At 49.7% G+C, this 20,418-nt stretch overlaps 1 protein-coding gene across 20 annotated transcripts; it reads left to right on the top strand.

Moving 5' to 3' along the window:
* Positions 1-317: 317 nt before the first annotated feature.
* On the top strand, positions 318-20,194 carry phf21ab (PHD finger protein 21Ab). 20 transcript variants are annotated; one of them, XR_009798260.1, is made up of 20 exons: positions 319-1,490; positions 3,264-3,303; positions 4,440-4,491; positions 4,619-4,708; positions 6,209-6,241; positions 6,321-6,386; positions 6,911-7,054; positions 7,801-8,037; positions 9,828-9,914; positions 11,962-12,291; positions 12,371-12,484; positions 12,553-12,604; positions 12,692-12,771; positions 12,875-12,935; positions 14,963-15,199; positions 15,355-15,569; positions 15,795-15,870; positions 15,960-16,063; positions 17,354-18,641; positions 18,725-20,194. XR_009798260.1 is itself a non-coding variant. In XM_061842573.1 (19 exons), exons 3-19 carry the CDS (start codon positions 4,450-4,452, stop codon positions 17,906-17,908), a joined length of 2,523 nt encoding a protein of 840 aa, XP_061698557.1. In that variant the 5' UTR covers positions 318-1,490; positions 3,264-3,303; positions 4,443-4,449; the 3' UTR covers positions 17,909-20,194. The 20 variants fall into 20 exon arrangements, 18 of the variants coding, with proteins under 18 accessions (XP_061698557.1, XP_061698560.1, XP_061698558.1 ...); XR_009798259.1 differs by having other exon boundaries at positions 18,722-20,194; XM_061842573.1 differs by having other exon boundaries at positions 318-1,490; positions 4,443-4,491; positions 17,354-20,194.
* The last annotated feature ends 224 nt before the right edge of the window (positions 20,195-20,418 follow it).

The following is a 20,418-nucleotide window of genomic DNA, read 5'->3' as shown; positions in this document are numbered from 1 at the left end:
TTGAGCGAGCACGGGGTGTCTTTTTTGTCCTCTTTTTTTAAAAAAAATATATTAAACCCGTCCTGTTCGTCTGCACGCTCTTGCAAAATGGCGGCTCCATAATATGTCTTTGTGCTGGAACAGTTTTGCGGTTTCAAATGCTCTCTTTGCTTATTTTTAAATGTTTGAATGATTCAAATGCGGCTGGCGACCAGTTCAGGCCTCAACTTAAACATTTTAATATACATAAAAAGGCGCGATTGAAATCCAAGTTTATCATCATTATTCAGGTACGAATGAGTGCATCCCGCATTTGGCCGGCGACCAGTCCAGGACGTACGGCGCCACTGAAGCCTGTGACAGACTCCCCCCCGTCCCCCCCAAAAACACACACACACCATCCTAATAAGAGAGGACATTAAGCGCTGTAGAAAATGCAAGGCAGTAGTGACCTCTGCTGGAATAGGGGAAGAACCACAATCTGAGTCTTATTCTTTCGGCTTGTCCCCGCCACGTGAAATACAAAAAAAAAAAAAAAATGCTGTCGTTAAGTGATGAATAAAGTGAGAGAACACACGAATCTGTGTAGAAAAGTCCCCAAATGTTCACGTAAGTGTGACAATCCACGTTCCAAATTTTTTTCAATTTGCAGGTCATCGTAGGGTGTCCATCAATTTTGTGTAAATATGCACATTTTGTATCAATATTGTGCCTATATGCATGTAATAAGCACATCCTGTCATGAAGAGGCAGTGTAACGTGGAGGGTATCCGTCTCTTTCTTTCTTTATTTATGTGTTCGTTCATTCATTCATTTGGGTTGGGGGGCTAAATCTGTTGGGACGACCCCCCCCCCCAACCCCACGGTGAACGTTCGGGGGCCACCGGCCCCTTCCGCCCCATTTGCACGCCACTGCGGCTGAGCGCGAGCGCGTGCGTTGCGTGCGCGCACACGCGGACTTTCTCTCGGTAGAGTTTCACTGAGTTTACATCCGGGTCTTTTCCCTAGGCAATGGGAGTCGCAGCACCGCCGTTCCTTAGGCAAAGTGAAATAAATTCGCCACACCGACAAAAAATCTAGTCCGCCGAAGGAAGACGCCCTTCGGCGGGCCGGCGCGGCCGATCCACTGCATCGGAAGAACTTTCGGAACCGGCATCGTCGGAATCGTCGACCCCGCGGCGGCCCGAGGAGCTTTGTGCGGACGGCCAAGTAGTTGAAGTGGGCCTTGGTGGAGCTCCGCGGCGGAGGGATCTGCGTTGTGCGAAGGCTGAGCTGAATGAGATTGAACAAGAGTTCTTGTTTTGGAGCTTCAGTTTGGCCCTTTTGACAGCAATTTGGACAAAGTACGTCCAAAATTCAGCGACTGACTGAGACGAGGCGCGTGGGAAGGAGCGAGCGGGACTCTTTGTGGTCTCTTGTGGATGGCGGATGGCCTTCTTGGACGCCTGTGTGTAATTCATCCGGAGGAGGACTGCCGCCGCCGCCACGGCCGCCGCCGCCGCCGCTGCTGAGTAAGTGCACGTCGGGCTGCTTTTTTTTCCCCCATTCGCGAACTTCAATGTCGTCGTCGTCGCCGCCGTCGTCGTCCTCCGAGTCGGGAGTTGACGCGAGTCCCGGAGGCGGCCTTCTCTTTCGGGGGGGGGGGGGGGGGGGGGTGGCCTCGCTTGGCTCTTCGCTGGCTCTTGGCTTCGTCTTGTGGCTCTAATTGCTGCTCCTCCTGCCGCTGCCGCTGCCGCCGCCGCCGGTGCTGCTGCTGCGGAGGAGGACGACGACGACGACGACTATGAGGAGGCCGACACAAGTTGGACATCCAAAGGCGGCTGTCTTGGTTGTCTTTGTGTTCTCGGGCGAGGGTCGGGCGGTGCTCCGTCCGGCCTCCCTCTGCGCTCCTCACCTTCATCGCTTCTTCTTCTTCTTCTTCTTCTTCATGTTTGGGGGAACTTAGCCGCGTTAGCTAGCCAGGCTAACGGGGCGCTAGCAGGCGAGCTAACGCGACGATCCACTCGTTCTCCGACGTTCGGCGGCCGGGGACTCGCGAGCGTCACTCGGGACGTTTTTTGAGACCGGTTCGCCTTCGAGCGCCCGTCGGAACCGACGACTCACACGTCGCGGCGTGCGGCCCGGGCCGGTCCGGAAGGGGTGATGGAGCCTCCGGCGGGCCGAGGGCGACGAACAAGACGTTAATAAAACATTTATTGAAGCGCATATCTCGAGTGCTTGGAGAACAAAGTGAAATGTTGTTTAACCGCGGCGGCTTTTCGTCTACTTCATTCCCAGAATTGACGTCCCGGCCCGGCTACAGTTACTTGCTCCAGTTTGCCTGAGTCTTGGGGGGGGGGGGGCTTGATAGCAAGATGTGTAAATTATGTTCATATGCGCTCACGTGGGTGCACTTGATGACCTTTCAGGTTCACTTTCAAGTTTTTCGTGATGTCGCGTCAACTTGATGTTGTTGCTGGCTGAGGTCGAGGTCGAGGCCGCCGCTTCGGCCGATCTCCTCGCTGACAACAAAGCCGTGACGATGATGAAGTTAGAAGGAAATTTCAGGGCTGCTGGGCAAAATTGACAGCTTGTTCTCGGACTTCCGTACACAAATGATGCCTTTGCAAAGGTAATAAATGAGCAAAACGTTTATGAATTTGCTTGCACAACAGGTGGCACCGTGACTGACTGCTTCGGTCATCCGCTTCCCACTTGGCACAAACTTGCCACTTCGCTCTGTGCCCGTGTGGCTTTTTTTCTGGGTACTTGGCTTTCCCCCCGCACCCCAAAAACACAGTTGCACACTGCTCGGTTCATTGACGACTTGAAGAAATTGGCCGCTGACGTGAACGTGAGCGCGGGTAGTTGTTTGTGTCTACGTGGCCGGCGACCAGCTCAGGGTGTGCCCCGCCTCTCGCCCGAAGGTAGCCGGCGTCGGCTCCGGCACGCCCACGCCCCTCGTCTTGATAAGCGGTACGGAAAATAGACGGCTGCCTCACCTAACCTGCGCTATATTGTTCGTAATAATAATACTAATAAGCACTTTGTGAAATTGCCATGGGTGATGATATTGAAAAATATATCTACAAACTAAAGTGGCCCACAGTAGACATGTTTTTATGTTTGATCTGAACGTTCAATCTCATCAATCCAAACATTCATTTTGGCTGGTGGATAAACCGATGAAGACTTATTGATCAGTGACCGATCGGCTGAGCGAGCTTCAGTTCACGCCGGTGATTATTGAAAATTATTGATGGTTTATTGATTGTAAATCACTGTTGTATTCGTTTGTCGTGCAGGGCAGGGCAGAGGGGTGGAGTCCCGTCCCACAGCTGGGTGGTGAGTCCAGAACATTCCGAGCATGACACTCAATTAGGTCGTATGTTTTATTGACATCTAATGTTGAGATGATCTAACTTTACCTTCCGCACAAAGTGAAGTAAGATGAGTCGGGTTAACACCAAATCATCTCCGTAGTATATCCATGCACATCATCCTGTATAACTGGATTAGGAGTGGATGCTCAAAGGGAAGGTGTTAAAACTGCTTATATCGCTATTATTACAGAGGAAGTGTTTTGTAGGAATGTGATAATAAATGTAAAAGATTTTTTTTATACGCTGCTGAAAAAAAAAACCCACCAAAAAGCAGGTATTTAACAGTTTTAGCCACATTGTAGGTGGTGTGCTCTAAAAATCTCAAGAGAGAACGCCACACGCATCAATATTTGGCTTCGATGCTGGTCTAGAGACAAGTTCTCCAAAACAGAGGAAGAAGAAACACAGTTAATCAGATTTTAATCAGGATTTTGTCCGCCATGATAAAATAAAAAAAAAAAAAAATGTATTTATGTATTTACATTTCCTCCTCCGTTTGGAAAGTGCTCCATTTGCAAGAGTGGCCACAACCTCGTCTGCCACTCACTGGGGGGGGGGGTCGGAGGTCGGGGCCGCTTAGGGCTTCGCTAAAGGTCACATGACAGAGATGTTATGGGCTCAGTTCAAATTCATAGTTGCATTTATGTTATGTAATACGTGCCTGCAACTTCCAGAGGGTTTTCAACCACAGTTTTAGCTCAAAAATGACGTTTTTATATGGTTCATATTGTGCCCTCCCTGAACATACCCGAACTCCAGACAACCGGGCCGGGTCGTGGTTCCGCTGTCCACATGTGAGAGCACCCAAGTGAACTCGGATCGGTCAAAGTGTCCACGTTTGAGCCCATCGGGAGGTCCGAATCCGACGCTGCCGACGACATGTGGCCAAGTAGCAGCTGGATTGCAGAAATTGAGATGTGGCCACTGGCTTCATGTGACGCTTTGTCAAAAGCTTGGCTTTCTTTCTTTTTTTGTTCTAATATCTATTTTTTTTTGTTTGTTTTGTTTTTATACAGACAAATTCCTTTTGTGCTGTTTACATACTTGCATCCAATCAAGTAGATTCTGATTGAGATTCTGATGTGGTCTTCCCCACAGCAGCACGTTCATGCTTCAGGTGGATGCTTTTCCCACTGGAGACGGCGTTCAGGTACCGTACGGCCTCCGAAACTCGTTTGACCTTTGCAAGCTTTATGAGGAGGAACACATCATGTATACATGGGCCCCGTTGCTACGGCAACAGCCCTAAAAGTGTTTTTCTGCGTGTGCGTGCCCAGGCTGATCCATCAGCTGAAAGACTGACTGCATCAATGATGGAATTACAGACACTGCAGGAGGCTCTGAAGGTGGAGATCCAGATCCATCAGGTAGGACTTTGAGTTTGTCCCTTCACATTTGCCGCGTGACAAACGGGTCCGTGAAAAGTCGCGTTTGCTCGGAGCAGGTGCCCAGAACGAGTGGCTTTTCTGTGAGCAGATGAGTTGGACGAGTCGGCTTTGTAGTAGCGTGGAGCGTCGATTTTGACCTTTGGCGCTTTTAGCCCCGGTTGACTAATGCTGAACCGCTTTGATTGTCAAACTGCAGCCATTCGTAACTGCGGCCGGCGGCCGGCCGCCGGCTCTGAAAGTACGACGTCGTCCCAGAGAATGTACGCCGTCCATCCAGCTCGCAACTAACTACATTTGCATTTGCCAGGGTTGCTTTGTTGCTAACACGACTTATTTGGGAAAGGCTTTCACAAAACACAAGTGTTTTTTTTTTTTTTTTTTAAAGGGGGGGTCGGCGCCGTGTGATGCCGTCAAAGCCAGTTGGACTCTGGGCGATGGCTTCAAATTGTTTGGTGCTGAACATCCAGTATCTTGTACTTGATCACATGAGCCCGTAAGAAGAGGGATAAGAAGTTAAGGAAGCGGAAGGTCGCTCAAGAAAGTGGATGTGGGCAGGAAAAGCGACGGCAAAAGTCTGAACGTTCCCAGCCTGATTGGTCCTGCGTGGCCACAGGCTTTGCGTTTTCATTGATTAAAAATGGCTTATTAGCCTTTACGAAGATGTGATCGGTGTTGGTCCATCTAATAGCACGAATCTAGTTTTACTTTTTTTTTTTTTTTTTTTTTTGGACCTGATCATCTAATCCCAAAGACGGGCTTTTGTCTACGTTTTCGAACCCTGGTCCTCAGAACTGCGAGGCCAGCGCTCTAACCGGCCACATCGGCGTGCCGCCAAGACAAGATCAATTCATTTTAAAAGGGTTCATTCTGATATGATCTCGGCTCGAGGAAGACGCAGCAGCCGTTACGTCTCTGGTTTGCTTTTAAAAAAAACAAAAAACGATGTGTTTTTTGGCAGGAGTGAAAGCATATGCGTCTTTTCGTTGGCTCGACCCTGTGAATTTGTCTGTGCACGCCGGTTATTAAAATTATGAATTGTGACTCTGGCACTCATCAAACAGGTACCAAACCACGGACACACACTTGCGCAACAATTCCGCGTCGCTAAGAAGCAATTTTACAATCTGAGGCGAACTATCCCTCCGCACTCCGGCGCCGTGCTGGAGACCCGCATCTGCTTTCTTCCCGTGCCCGTCTCGTGCTGTGCAGCGATCACATCCGCTTTGGTTCGGAGTACAGTATTATGCAAAAAGGCCTTTCATGCCAAATGGGCCCAGAAGCAGACCCCTTTAAGCAACGCCACACTACAGACTTTACGGCACTGACGTAAAATGCGTTCCACGTGACTTTATTCTGCAGACGCTAATCATTGACGTGATCCAACCTGGTTTTGGGTCACGTGATTGGATCAGGACATGCCTAGTGTCAAGTTTTAGGTGTGTGTGTGTGTGTGTATGACCGTGTTGTCGTCGTCCGCAGAAACTGGTGGCCCAGATGAAGCAGGACCCTCAGGTAAACCGCCACACCTGGACCCGTACATCTGTCCAACAAACGAGTGCTCGCGTGACCCAGTTTGTTTCCTTTTCTCCAGAATGCAGATCTGAAGAAGCAACTTCATGAACTTCAGGCAAAGATCACTGCGCTGAGTGAGAAGCAGGTACACACGCGTGCACACGGCGGCGCTGTGACTGACGAATGTTTGTGTGGAGAACGAAAGTTTGCCATCTCTATTAGGGGTCGGACACGCCACTGGACCGAAACAAACTTTGAGGTCGTCTTTGTCATCTCACGCTTTCTGTGGTGTCAAACACTTAAGGAAAAATCTGGGTTGCCTGCTGAGCTCACAGACGTTGTGTGTAGTATAAACTCCGGCGTTTTTTAGAGCATCGGTTTGGTAAAGCGGGGGTCGTGAGTTCGTATCTCAAGTGGGGTTGCGTCAGGATGGGCCTCCGGTGTAAAAGCTGTGCCAAACAAATCATTGAGATGTCACGCCGTGCCGACCCCTTACGGGACAAGGCCGAAGAATGGAGTACAAACTCCGTCTTTAGTTTTTTTTTTTTTTGGGTGCTGGTGGTGAATACCCCGGTGGCCGCTCGTCCTGAAGCTTTTCCTAAGCAGGTCAGAACCTCTCAAAAAAAAAAAAGCCGCAACGCGACAACTTGCTCTCTTTTGTTCCAACAGAAAAAGGTGGTGGAGCAGCTGAGGAAGGAGCTGCTCGTCAAGCAAGAACCAGAAGCCAAAGTTCAGCTGCAGGTCCAAACGCCAAGCGACGTGAAGCCAGCCGGCCTGCTGCAGACCCAGCAGATTCCTGCAGGACTGCAGCAGGTAAGGAACCCCCACGCGTGCGCGCGCACACAACAAAAAAAAAAAAAAACCCACAACCGGTTGACAGCTTTTCGAGACTGGGCAGTCTGGACCCCCCCCCCCCCCCCCCCCATTTTTGAAAACTACAGGAGGGACCCCTCCTCAGTCGGCTGTGTTGCATCCTTTGGTTGTCGCAGCCAGCTATTTTTTTTCTTTCTGTACCTCAGCGGTTGTGTGTATTTATTTCTGTGACTGAAATGAGGAGGGCAAAACATTTATCGCAGTAAGAGGAAGACGATGTTAAATTGATGATTTTTAAATCGCAATTAAAAACTTGCGTTGAATGGAAGAAAAATTAAGATATCCGCCGGGCTTTGTCCGTCGTGCTTAACTTCCGTTGTGCTCTGTGTCAACTCTTCATCATTGGCAAGAAACACCCAGAAAAGCCCCAAAGCCGATGAAGGCGTCCGGTTTAATCACGCAAGACATCGTTTAAATATGTTGCTGAATAATCAAAAAAAAGCGCACAATGAAAGAACGGACGGCACGAGCGACAGCGTTATTTTATTTTATTTTTTTTCCTCATCTTCAGCAGTTGTGCGAGGCTTCTGACTACTTTAGCGTTCTGCAGGTAATAGAATTGAGTTTTTTGCTGCAGCAGGCTGAAAAGGCGACGTCTGCGTATACTTGATATTTCTATGGCAATGAAACAATCTCATGATAACGTCGCGGCACATTTTGGGTTCTTTTTTTGGGAACTCGGCCAGACGCTGACGGTGACGCCGGTCCTCACCGCCAAGACGCTACCTCTGGTGCTGAAAGCCGCGGCGACGCCCGCTTTGCCCGGCTCCATCCTGCCGCAACGCCCGGCCACCGTCACCATGGTAACCACCGCCATCTCCAAGCCCGACTTGCACAGCGCCCCCATCAACCTGCAAGTGGCGGGCAAACTGAGTGCGCACAGCCTGGAACCGTTGCGGCTCGTGTCCAAAAACGCGATGCTGGTACGTATGTATGTGCGTGCGTGCGTGCGTGCGTGCGTACGTGTCTGCGTGTGTTTCTGTGTGTGACGCGTGTGTGGCACATGTGTGCGTGCGTACCATACGGTAACGCAGGGCGAGTTTCATCTCCTCGAAGCGCACGTTGGTTGTTTGAACATACAGGAGTGTCACGTAGAGGACGTGGAGGCAGATGATTGTTGAGTTGTCGCTCGCGTGTCGTCAATACAGTGGAACTTCGGTTTATGAATGGTCAATTTTGTTTGAACAGCGTCATTGCGGCGTGCGCATGCCCCATCGTCACATGGCAAAGTCTTGCACTTGGAGGCAAAGTAACTCTCTGGTACTGTGAATACTCGGATGGTGAAGTGCCAAAACATTCGTGCTTGGTTGTCACTCACAGCTGTAAAACTGTCAACGCTGCAAGACGAATACTTTTCATTTTTTCCGGTGCTTTTTAGTGGGAGGTGCCCGCCTCTCCCAGAACTTTCTCAATTGTGACTGCACGTTCCAATCATCATCAGACGGCAAGTCTGACTAGAGCTAATCAGTTGAGTTTTGCTTATCTGGAGCGTAAGCTGAGGAGAGAGGAGAGGAAAAAAAAAAAAAAAAAAAGTGGTATACTCAGGGAAAATTGCAGTTCTGGAATCAGTTTGCCACTTTGTGTTTTCATCAGCACAAATAATTTTTTTTTTTTTAAGAGCAGAACAGAAGAGCCTCCTCTTTGTTTCACAGGAGGGACGGTGTGCTTTTCTTCGTACGCTTGACTTTTGCCTTTGTGAACGTGGAGCTGAAGTGTGGTCGTTTTGCCTCATCTGACGTTCTCGCAGAAGCTTTGCAGCTTGTCAGCTTGGAGGTTGGCAAATGCCAGGCTTTTTTTTTTTAGGAGTTCTTTTCACCAGTGGCGTCCTCCCCCGCGCACTTTGGCTCAAAAAACGACGGATGTTCCATTTTGACCTGGGGGGGGGGCTTTCTGGGTTCGTTTTCTACCATTCTTAGTAGTCCATCGGCATTTTCAGTTAGTCATTAATGTTCCTCCTGCGGCCATGTCCAGGGAGGATCTTGAGTTTGGGAATAAGTCCTCTCCAAAAGTATTGGAATGGCAAGATTTCAGATTTAAAAATACATATATATATATATATATATATATATATATATATATTTTTTTTTGCGATTTACGTCTAGATGCGTCCGACAATTTAGAACAGGGCTTCTTATGTTTGAACCCAGCTCACTTTTCAAGTGAGCAAAATACCGGAACAGACATTATTAAATTCAATTCAAATCAATGACAATTATTTGTTGCAATGTATCTGACTTGCAATAATTGCGTCATTGACTTCAGCAGACTTCTGCACTTTTCATTTAAAATACTTTTCCAGGCGACAGGTGTCACGTTCCACTTGTTTCAGGCAGTCACTCAAACACACGTCGGTATGTAAATTCATTACTTGGTGCCCTACAGCACAAACGCGTTAAATAACAAAAACTCGCGCACGTCTGATCAACATGTTCATGAGTCACGTTTAGCTCGCCCCGCACGTCGCGTCTTCATCCTGAAAAAAAAATTGAGGCGTCGGCTAAATCATTTTTTTCATCTTCACGGTCGAGTAAAAGTGCACTGCTCGATGGAAGCACGGTGATTGTTTGCGAAGAGTCGCGGAACGGTTTCCATTCATAAAGGGAGGTTCCACTGAATTTGAAGGCTGGGAGTCGAAAAGGAAGCAGGAAGTGAAGTCAGGCGCTGCACAAGTCAGCTGACAACAGCGACACGACCTGCTTTGGTTTTGTCTCAGCTGCAGGCCGCCAGCGCCCAGCCAATCAAAGTTCCACAGTTTGTTCCTCCTCCTAGACTGACGACACCAGCCGCCTTTCACACGCAGGTGGGTCACCTAAAGACCACCCTGACAGACAATGCTGTGTGTGTGTGTGTGTGTGTGTGTCTCGGTCTTTCCAGCAGAGGGCAGCAAACACTCAACAGTTGGCTTCAGGGCGTCAAATCTCTCTTTTTGTACTCTTTAACTTTCACACTGACCAACAGGTGGGCTTGGTGGTGGTGAGGTGGGGGCGGGGCTTACATGTGTGTGTGTGTGTGTGTGTGGACGTTGTTTTCTTGCACTTTGTGGTGTTCTCTCTTCAAAGCTGTCCAAATGTTCTTCTAACCACATCACTTGAAATTCATGGAAACATTCTGAGTAATTATCGCTATTACATCAAGAATCTCAGAGTGAGATTCACGGAAGAGTTACTGTATTGAAGTACTAGTTAAGAGTTCAATTAAATGAGTAAATCGAGTGCGCAAAATTATGAATCTGGAAATCCACATTAGCCCAACTATCACTGACTACACCGACAGCAAATACGTTTGTTTAGATGCATGAACGAGCAAAAGATCAGAGCAGTTATTAGAGGCTAAAATGTGGACATTTGCGCATGACGTCGTTGTCTGCGCTTTAATGTAAACACATCAAATGTGAGGCCCGAGATGTCCTGTGCGAGTCGCACGTAAATGAATCACTCGGTGGGTGGGGCCAGGAGGCTTTGAGTGCAGTCACGTGACACGGAGTCAAGCTCCTCGCGGTTCCTTTGATTGGCGGTACGGGATTTATGTGACCAAAGTCTTTCTGACGAACCAAAACAAATCTATCGCCCAAGCGATGAAGTTGTCGAGTTGCACTTAGAACGTAACATACACTGCCATAAATAGCGTTCTCATAAAACATGTAGTGAAGAAAATATGGTCCCCATTTAAGTCATATTTTTTCCCCCCAAAATCCCAGTATTTCACAAATTCAAGAGAACATTTGTGGTACCAAATTAGGAATGGGAACCTTTTTAACATTTGAACTAGTACAGTACAAATTCCCCGTACGTGGCAATACTTAAGTGAATCATTTCTAAATATTTAACCCTACATTTTTAAAGTACAAATCAGTGGTTGTATTTCTAAAATATATATAACTACCCTGAATAATTGTGTAAAGATTAACCATGCTGGAGTGTGTGGTCACTGACAGTTTTTGTTGTCGTGTCGCTTTCATGAATTAGTGAGCTTCCTATTTCCAACTCCATTGCCATAGACAAAGGACTTGCCAAAGAAAAGGACACTGACTGAACAGACATTGTTCCGCTGTTGTTGTTGTTCCTTGTTACGGAAAGGAAAGGAAAAATGTGTCCTCTCCAATAGCAGCCGTAGCGCCACCTCTGACTTTGAGAAGAACTGCGGTACATTTTCAAAACTGCGCCCTCTGGTTGCGCTCGTGTATACAAGCTAAACATGTGCGGGAGGGCCGCAGTGCGAGTATAAAGAGGCCTTTAATCAACAATCAAATGAGAAAGGATTTGAGTCAAGCGTAACATTTGCAGGTTTAAAAGAAAAAGAAAACTATTCAGGAAGGAAAACAACATTCTGTATTTATTTCAAGGCTATCCTCTTTGGACGCATCATCTGAAGGGCGTGCTTTCAGCACATCCATAAGTCACCAATTAATACAAAAATAAAGGTACATCAAACTTGTAGTACTCTAAACACACACACACACACACAATGCTCTCCTAAACTCAGCCTCGCAGCAACCAGCCAATATTTCACAATATTCGTGTAATGTTAATACGTCGAGGCACAAGATAAAGTGTTGTTGGAATGTCAGTGGCAAGTAAATGTTTCAGTCATTTTGTCATTATATTCTTTGAACTATTATTATCGACATAATTTTACTGGACTTAATTCACAGTCATGGGCGTGAAGGCATTTCCTTAAGGGGCTTAAATTATTGATCATAAAAATGCTAAATGCAAAACAATCGCTAGAAGCTAAGGAGTCACGAATGTACGGAGCCGACGGGGCTCGCTTCGGTTTAAAAAGAGCACGACGTTGGCAACGATCGGTTTCGTGTTTGTGCCGTTTTCTGATTGGCTGCGGTTCATCAGCAGGTCAGGCCAAAGCCTGCCTTGCCCGCCAACGTCCCCATCGCCCCCGCTCCTCCCCCGCCCATGATGGCGGCACCCCAGCTGCTTCAGAGGCCCGTCATGCTGGCCACCAAGCTACCGCAGTCGCTGTCGCCCGCCGCCGCGCCAATCCACCAGCTGCGGATCGTGAACGGGCAGCCGTGCGTTAAGACCGGCTCCGCCCCTTTGACCGGCATCGTCATCACCACGCCCACCACGGCCGCCTGCCTCGCCAGCCCCGCCCGCGCGCCCGACCCCGCCTCGGTCCCCGCCCAGCCCCTGCAGACGGACGGCGCCGGCGCAGAGGCCAAGGTAGGAAGAGCAGCGCCTACGGCGACGCGCGCGGTGACCTGGTGGCAAATGGTGTGACCTCTTGACGACGTCCTCTCAGCAGACTGTTAAAACGGGTGGTGGAGCTGAGCACAAGGTGGCGCTCACGGTCCCGTCTTCGTCGACTCCGCCTCTGTCTCTGCCTCCCAGGCCCAAAAAAGAGGAGAGTCCGGAGGTAGGCACTTGGTGGCCGCTGGAGCCTTGGCGGCACGCGACTGGTCTGATTGTGTGTCTTTCTTCCAGAAACTGGCCTTCATGGTGTCCTTGGGGCTCGTCACGCACGACCACTTGGAAGGTGTTTACTCCGCGGCACCGTCAAACGTAGCTGTCGGATCATCTTGCGCCGTTTTCCAAGAATTGAACACATTGCTTCTGTTTGCAGAGATTCAGAGCAAAAGGCAGGAGAGGAAGAGGAGAACGACGGCAAACCCCGTCTACAGCGGTGCCGTGTTTGAGCCGGAGGTAAGCTCCCCTGAGTCCGGCTCGACCTTGTACCGGCAGTGGTAAATTAGCCGACACGATTCCGTTTTTTTTTTTTTTTTTGTACTTCCTGTTTGTGTTTCAGAGGAAAAAGAGCGCTGTGAGTTACCTGAACAGCCCTCTGCACCAAGGGACCCGAAAGAGAGGTCGGTATAACATCGTGACGGCGAGCGGTCTGCCCGCCCGGCAGAAAAGTGTCTGACTTGACGTGCTGATCTTCTAACTGGGGCGTAGAGGCAAAACTGACGAGTCACATAATGCCGAGGTGTCCGGACGAGCCCCGGACTTACAAACCCAATTCCAGTGAAGTCGGGACATTGTGTTAAACAGAAATAAGAGCAGGTTACAATGATTTGCGAATCACGTTCAAGCTATATTTACTCGAATACACCACAAAGACAAGATATTTCAAACTTAGCAAATATTCGTGAATTTGAATTTGATGGCCGTGAGACGTTCCAAACGAGCTGTGACGTGTGGTCAGAAAGACGGAGGAAGTTGAAGATTGCTCGTGAAGTCCCTTTTGGAACATCCGGGGAAGAGGTGGGTGTCATGATCGGCTAAAAAAGGAGCTTCCCTGAATTGTTGACAAGCAAAAACGGGGCGACGTTCACCTCTTTGTGAACGACCGGGTGAGAAAATAGTTCCAACGGTTTCAGGACGATGTTGTTCCTCAACGTACAATTGCAAGGAATTTAGTCCAAGGCTAAAACCCGCATCGTTGTGTAAAGGATATCATCGCATGGGCTCGAGAGCACTTCAGAAAACCAATCCTAGTAAATACGGCACTACGTCCAAAAAAACTCGATTATGCCAAGCAAAAGAACCCGCAAACGTCGCCATCTTCTCTGGGCCTGAGCTCAGCTGTGGCCAAATGGTTAAAATCATCGACTGCTGCTGGAGGGGGACCTGGTTTCAGGACCCTGACTGGATCATCTCACGGCTTTAGTGTCCTTGAGCAAGAGACTGATAGCCTGAACAAACAAGTGATGGGTACAAGGCAGAGAACAAAATGTCGTGCGCATGACAAAGATGATTCTTGTTCTATCTTTGATGACTGAGCCAAAGTGGAAGAATCTGTTCTGTGGTCTGACGAGTCCACATTTCAAGTTGTTCCTGGAAATTGTCTACCTAAGAGGAAACAAGCTATTCAGACTGGACGCAAAGTGCAAGAGCCACCATCTGTGATTGTATTGGGCTGTGCGAACTGCTGAAAGCTACGTACAGGTTTTAAAGAAACGTGCTGCCATCCAAGCAATATCTTTTGCATGGACGCCCCTGCTTGTGTCAGCTAACCACATTCTGCTCGTGCTACAACGGCGTGGCTTCGTAGTAAAAAACCGCTGGTAGTAGACTGGCCGGCACGCAGTCCTGAAACTGAAAATGTGTGGAAAAATACGACAACGGAGACCCCGGACTGTTGAACAGCTGAAGCTGTATGTTAAGCAAGAATGGCAAAGAATTCCACCTCCAAAGCTTCAACATCCCAAATGTTTATTGAATGTTAAAAGAAGGTGATGAAATAGTGGGAAACATGAGCCTGTCCCAGCTTTTTGGGGTCCTGTTCCAGCCACAAAATATTAAGGTAAGGACTATTTGGTAAAAAGGTTTTGTCAGTCTGCTTGTCCTTTGTGGTGTGTTCAGTGAAATGTAGGTTGTGACCATGACTTGTGTTTTTATTTAGGTTTAAGCCAACGTTCCAGCTTCATTGAAAGCAAGTCCTGTCCCCGTGTCTCTTCATGTCGCCATTAACACGCTTCCTGTCCTTGCTGCCGTTGCGTTGCACTCGCTTTCACCTCTAACACACTTGAGTGCGCTTTGAAGCTTTTGAGCAAGTCACTTCCTGTCCAGTACATGACAGGATGGCAAAAAGCGACTCATCCATTCGCGCCTTGACGGCCAACAGGAAAGTAACAAAGCATCGTGTACAATTTGTCCCGGAGTAACCTAACGTAACGTAACGTAGCGGTAGGCGTGGCAGCCTTGTCACCTGCCATCGACGATGTCGCCGTGTCGTGCGGCGCGCGGTAGGGGGCTAACTTCTTTGGTGTCGCGTTGACGTGCAGGCAGCTCAGCTAGCATAATGGCGGCGTGCGCGCACACTAACACTCTGTGCTTCTGACTCCTCCCCCTCCCCTCTACCGCCCCCCCCCCCTTCCCCACCTCACGCTAGCCAACGACGACTCCCTTTCTAAGGTATGTCACGCAACTGTTGTTGTTCTTCCCCCTCTCCATCTTTCTTTTTTTTTTTTGTTTGTTTTTTTTTTTTCTTTGTGTTCCGTCTTTGTGGTCTGTCTCATTTCACCCAGGTCGCCCACCCAAATACGGCGGCGTCCCGGAGCTGGGCTGCCTCACCCCGACCTCCCCCTCCAGCCCCGTCAACCCCCTCCCCCCGCCCAGCTCTGGGGATGTAAGTAACCGAGGGGGGGCGGAAGGCCGTCTGTTACTCATTCACCGACATGTCATCAGTCTTACAAAGTGAACAGCCTCTCGGCCAAATTAACGCACATCACCATGTTACCCCCCCCCCCCCCACTCCCCCCCACCCCACCCCCTCAACTAAAGCTGGTCCGCTGCCTCAGTGGGCGGGCGGGGCGACTGATTGGTCCAATTCTTGCTCGCAGGGAGACATCCATGAGGACTTCTGCACTGTGTGCAGACGCAGTGGCCAGTTGCTCATGTGCGACACGTGTTCTCGTGTCTATCACCTGGACTGCCTGGAACCGCCCCTGAAAAGCATTCCAAAAGGCATGTGGATCTGTCCTAAATGCCAAGACCAGGTAACGGCCCGCTTTAGGACTGTTCAATCCTTTGTAAGCATCCACACCGCACACTTGTCCCATCGTGTCACGCATCCGCCCGCTCCATTCCGCTCGTCTGTGTCGTCGGCCTCACTGCAAAGTGGCGCCGGCGCCGCCGCCGCCGCCTTCCTCCGCCCTCCTCCGCCTTCCCCCGACGGCTTCCTTACTTTTCTGTGTCTGATGAGCGCCAGCTTGTCTCGGCAGATTCTCAAGAAAGAAGAAGCCATTCCCTGGCCCGGGACGCTGGCCATCGTCCACTCTTACATCGCCTACAAGGAAGGTGAGCGGCCGGGCGGCCACGGGGGCATCGGGTCGGCGCACCCACGCGCCGCGTTAAAGTCGCCTCTTCTTTCTTCACCGTTTGTGCAGCGAAAGAAGAAGAGAAGCAGAAGCTCATCAAGTGGCGCGCAGAACTGAGGCTGGAGCGCGAGCAGCTGGAACAGCGAGTCAAGCAGCTCAGCAACTCCATCACGGTAAACGCTGCCTTGCTGAAGGGAAGTCCAAAAGTTGAAGGTTCCGTACGCTGTATTTGCTTTTTTTGTCTCACTGTCTGAAGTCAAATATCAGACCAAACTGCTCCCCTTTCAGGTCAGTCAGGATCGCCAAAATTATTTCAAAAAGAGAATTTGACATTATTTTCTTCCAGGTCAAAAGTTGACCTACAGCAAATGTCCAATGTCCTTAAAGAACATGGGGAAGGCCAGATGGTGTAGTCCTGGCTTTGGAAGGTCCTGACATCTGCGTCCTTCTTTGAAATTATGGCAAAATCAAAAGAAATCAGAGAAGGAATCGTGAAGCTCCGCAAGTCCGGCTCATCCTTGGGCGCAATTTCCAGATGCTTGAAGGTGCCACGTTTTATCTGTTCAAACAATTACACACTACAATAAACATCATGAGAACGTCCAGCCATCACACCGCTCATGAAGGAGAGAAGCGCTGCGTCCCAGAGATGTTTTGTGCAAATTGACCCCAGAACAAAAGCTAAGGACCTTGTGTAGATGCCGGTTGAAGCTGATCAGAGTGTCATTATCCACAGTGAAATAGGTCCTTGGTCAACATGGGCTGAAAGGCCACTCACCGAGAATGAAGCCATTACTAAAAAAAAAGACGGATTATAGTTTGCAAAAAGACACCAAGACAAAGATCTTGACTACTGAGGATGCGTCCTCTGGTCTGGTCAAACGGATGTGGAGCTGTTTGACCATAATGACCAACGTTACATCTGGAGGAAAAAAGCTTGTCGACCTGAGAAGACCGAGACAACTGACAAACCTGACTCAGTTCTGTCTGGAGGAGCGGGCCAGGATTCTGGTCAGAAGCTTGTGGAAGCTGACCCAAAACACTGGCGCCGAGTCATGCACTTCAAAGGAAATGCGACGGTCAACTTTTTGACCTCAAAGAAAATAATCTAAGATTCTCGAATGGGGGGGGGGGGGGGAAAAAAAAAAAAAAAATCTCTCTTGTGTATTGGTTAGAGCGTTAGCCTCCCAGTTCTAAGGACCGGGGTTCCAATCCCGGCCCCCAGCTGTGTTCTACCTGTGCCTGTGTGGGCTTTCTCCGGGTGGGCACTCCGGTTTCCCCTCACATCCCGAAATCACGCATCAATCGGACACTCTAAAATCATCTCCACGTGCCCTGCGATTGGCTGGCGACCGGTTCAGCGTCTTGGAAACTAATTGAATGAATGTCACGTTTCCCGCGTCACACGTGGCGACCTCTCACGCTGGTCCGCTGACTTCCTCCATTTGTGTCCCCTGTGGCAGAAATGCATGGAAACCAAGAACGGCATCCTGGCCCGGCAGAAGGAGATGCAGCTGTCCCTGGACAAGGTCAAACATCTGGTCCGCCTCATCCAGGCCTTCAACTTCAACCAGATGACGGCTGAAGCCGACGGCAGGGACGTTCGAGTCCAAGACGCTCCGGCGCTCCCCAAAGCGGAGCCGGCGCCGCCCGCGTTTGACGCGGGCCGGAGCGAGACCACGGCGGGAGACGGAGACCGTCGAGTCGGCCTCGCGCGTCCCCCGGATCGCGGGGAAGGGGTCAAGACGGAGACCGGGACTCTGGCGGAGAGTGCGCTATCCGAGGCCGAGGGCGTCGCGTCGGCGACCTCCCCGCAGGCCCCGACGCTCGCCACCACCAACGGTACGACCGAGCCGCCCCCGTGCCCCTCGCCCGTCGCGGACGCCGCTCTCGACTCTGCCGCCGCCGCCGGCCCTCCGGAAACTCTGGCGCAGGACAAACGGGACATCTGCGACAGCAACAGCAAAACCTCAGAACCCTCCCAGCATTCTGTGCCAGTGCTCGGCGGCACCGAGTGACTGTCGCCCTTCGCGCCGAATCTGATTCAGAAAAACAAAAAAAAAGAAAAAAGTTGCCAATCTGTGTAAGTGTCGTTCGTTTGCGTCGTATCGTCAGCCTGTGTCGATGGTAGATAGCGGCCTGGTCGCGTGTGGCCAGTTAGCCATAGACGTTGTCATGGGAATGCTCGAAAGGAGGCTGAATCCATCACACCAGAGTGTGCCTGTCCTGGCGGTCCGGGGGCCGGGGTTCCGCGATCGAACCCCGCGTGAGGTCAGCTCGAGCCCGTCGAGATGAAGTCGTGCCGGCCCGCCTCGCTTTTTCCTTTGAGGTCGTTCGTACCGGTGGGCGGGGGCCAACCGCCCGCTGGAGACCGTAGCGCCACTCGCTAAGGCGGGCGCCGATGAGGCGGAGCCACGCTGGCGTCGTTCTTGTGACTTGTCACCGCTGTGTCCGTGTGATGTGCTTTTGTGTTCTGAGGACAGCGTCTTCACGTCTTCCTGCCGTTGGGACGAAGTGCTTCGTGTTCCGGCCGCTCCGCCACCATCTTCAACTGCCAAAACGCATCAAATGCGCCAGGGAGTGGAGAGTTTGACGACAAAAAAAAAAAAAAGCACAACTTTGGTTTCTTCTTCTTCTTCTTCTTCTTCTTCTTCTGGTTCTTTGATGTGACCACCCGACTCCTCCCACTGTGGAGGAAGCACAAGAAGAGACTGCAGGGGGCGCTGCTCACGTCCTGCTCCGCAATTCATGGTGCCTCTTCCTTTCTTTTCATTTCATTTTTTTGAGGTCACATCCCGCCGTTTTAGCGGTCTCATCTCTGCCCTCCTCAGTAGGTACCTCGAGTGCCTTGGATTCGTCAAGACTTGCACTGTGACGCATAGACCCGCCCCTTCACCTCATCGGCCGTTCAGTGATTCGTTGACCCCCCCTTTCATCTTATTGGCCTCTCAGTGACACGTCGCCCCCCCCCCCCCACTCATGAGCCGCTCAGTGTTTAGCTGCCTTAAATGTTTTTTTTTTTTGTTTTTTTTTACCTGATCAATTCCCTCATTGAGGGGTCAGAGGTTGCCAAGTCAGCCGAGGCGGTGATGCACTTTCATTTGAGCATTTGAACGTGTGGTCACCCCCCCCCCCCCCCCGCCACCACTCATAGCATGCCTTCTTATGCAAATTTTCTACACATTATTTATGCATTCTGTTGTGCTGATTGGTTTTGTTGATTTTTTTTTTTTTTTTTTTTTTTTGCATTTGTGTTTTGTGTCGTTTGGATTGGCCGGAGCCAGGAGGCGTTGTCATCGGTGGGCGGAGCAAAAAAAAAAAACAAAAACAAAAACAAAACAAAAACAAAAAGGGTCCATTTATCCAAAGAACACAAGCGACACGTTGCCATTGGACGGAATTCCCCAGACGACTTTCCCATTGGCTGGAATTCGTCGTCATTGGACGTAATTCCCGAGGGCGTTCCCCAAAATGTCGGAAAGTCGTGACTGTGGCCTTCAAGTGTTGTCCTCACGTGACCCCTCATGACCCCTGACTTTTTTATCTTCCATGTACTCAGTCGCATTGTAGCGCTCCTAATTAAGAACAAGTGTACATTGGGGAGATCTTTGTATTTTTTCATAATGATTTTGGAAAGGATTGTGTTTATTTTTTTGGACTTGTGTTCCACACGTGTCTTCTGTTGGCCATGTTGGTGGGATTCTTACCTCTGTATTGAGCCTCCTCCTCTTGTAATTATGACGATGATGATGATGATGATGATGCAGTGTTCCACTAAATACTGTTGCTAGGTTACAGGATGGCACCAGCCACCACTAGGAGCATTTGATCAATTTCTATTTATTTATTTTATCATTTTGCTAATAAATTCTCAAAACCATCACTTTATTTTTTTTTTTTTTTTTTTTTTGTAATAGGACAAAAGCGCATGCACATTATGTTAAAAAGATTGAATTCTCCCGGGCTGGGGCTCAGGTGGGTCGGTTAAGAAAATGGGCGAACAGGACATTGTGTTGATGTGTGTGTGGTTCCAAAGGTATCGAACGCCAAAGTCAATCCCTTTTTAGACTTTTTAGAAAACCGAGACAAGCGTTGTTGTATTGGCATTCTTGTGTGACTTACTTTCTTTGTTTTTTTTCTTTACACAATGCATAGTATAGTATGGGCAGCGTGGTGGGTGGATCAGCTGGTTAAGAGTCTTGGCCTCACAAGTTCTGAGGCCCCGCCTGTGTGGAGTTTGCATGTTCTCCCCGTGCCTGCGTGGCTTTTCTCCCACAAAAAAAAAAAAAAAAAACCAAAAGAACTTGCAACATTAATTGGACACATTGATTGTGAGTGCGGCTGTTTGTCTCCATGTGGCCGGCGACCAGTTCAGGGCGTGACCCCGCCACCTGCCCGTTGACAGTTGGGATAAGCTCCAGCGCTCCCTGCGACCCTCTTGAGGATAAGCGGCAAAAGAAAATGGATGGATGGACAGTATGAAGAAGGTAAGATTTGTTCTTATAAAATGTGCTTAGCTGTATTGCCC

Source organism: Syngnathoides biaculeatus, chromosome 14 (genome assembly GCF_019802595.1).
Source record: "Syngnathoides biaculeatus isolate LvHL_M chromosome 14, ASM1980259v1, whole genome shotgun sequence".
NCBI classification, from domain to species: domain Eukaryota; kingdom Metazoa; phylum Chordata; class Actinopteri; order Syngnathiformes; family Syngnathidae; genus Syngnathoides; species Syngnathoides biaculeatus.
The sequence above is the reverse complement of the archived record's forward strand: the minus strand, read 5'-3'. Positions and strand labels throughout refer to the sequence as shown.

Bases quoted from the DNA above. Each gene is read 5' to 3' on its own strand.
- phf21ab (XM_061842576.1), top strand. From the start codon at position 4,450: ATGCTTCAGGTGGATGCTTTTCCCACTGGAGACGGCGTTCAG. The intron at 12,772-12,874 runs GTAAGCTCCCCT...TTTGTGTTTCAG, and splicing joins GTGCCGTGTTTGAGCCGGAG to AGGAAAAAGAGCGCTGTGAG. The intron at 15,570-15,794 runs GTAACGGCCCGC...TTGTCTCGGCAG, and splicing joins GTCCTAAATGCCAAGACCAG to ATTCTCAAGAAAGAAGAAGC.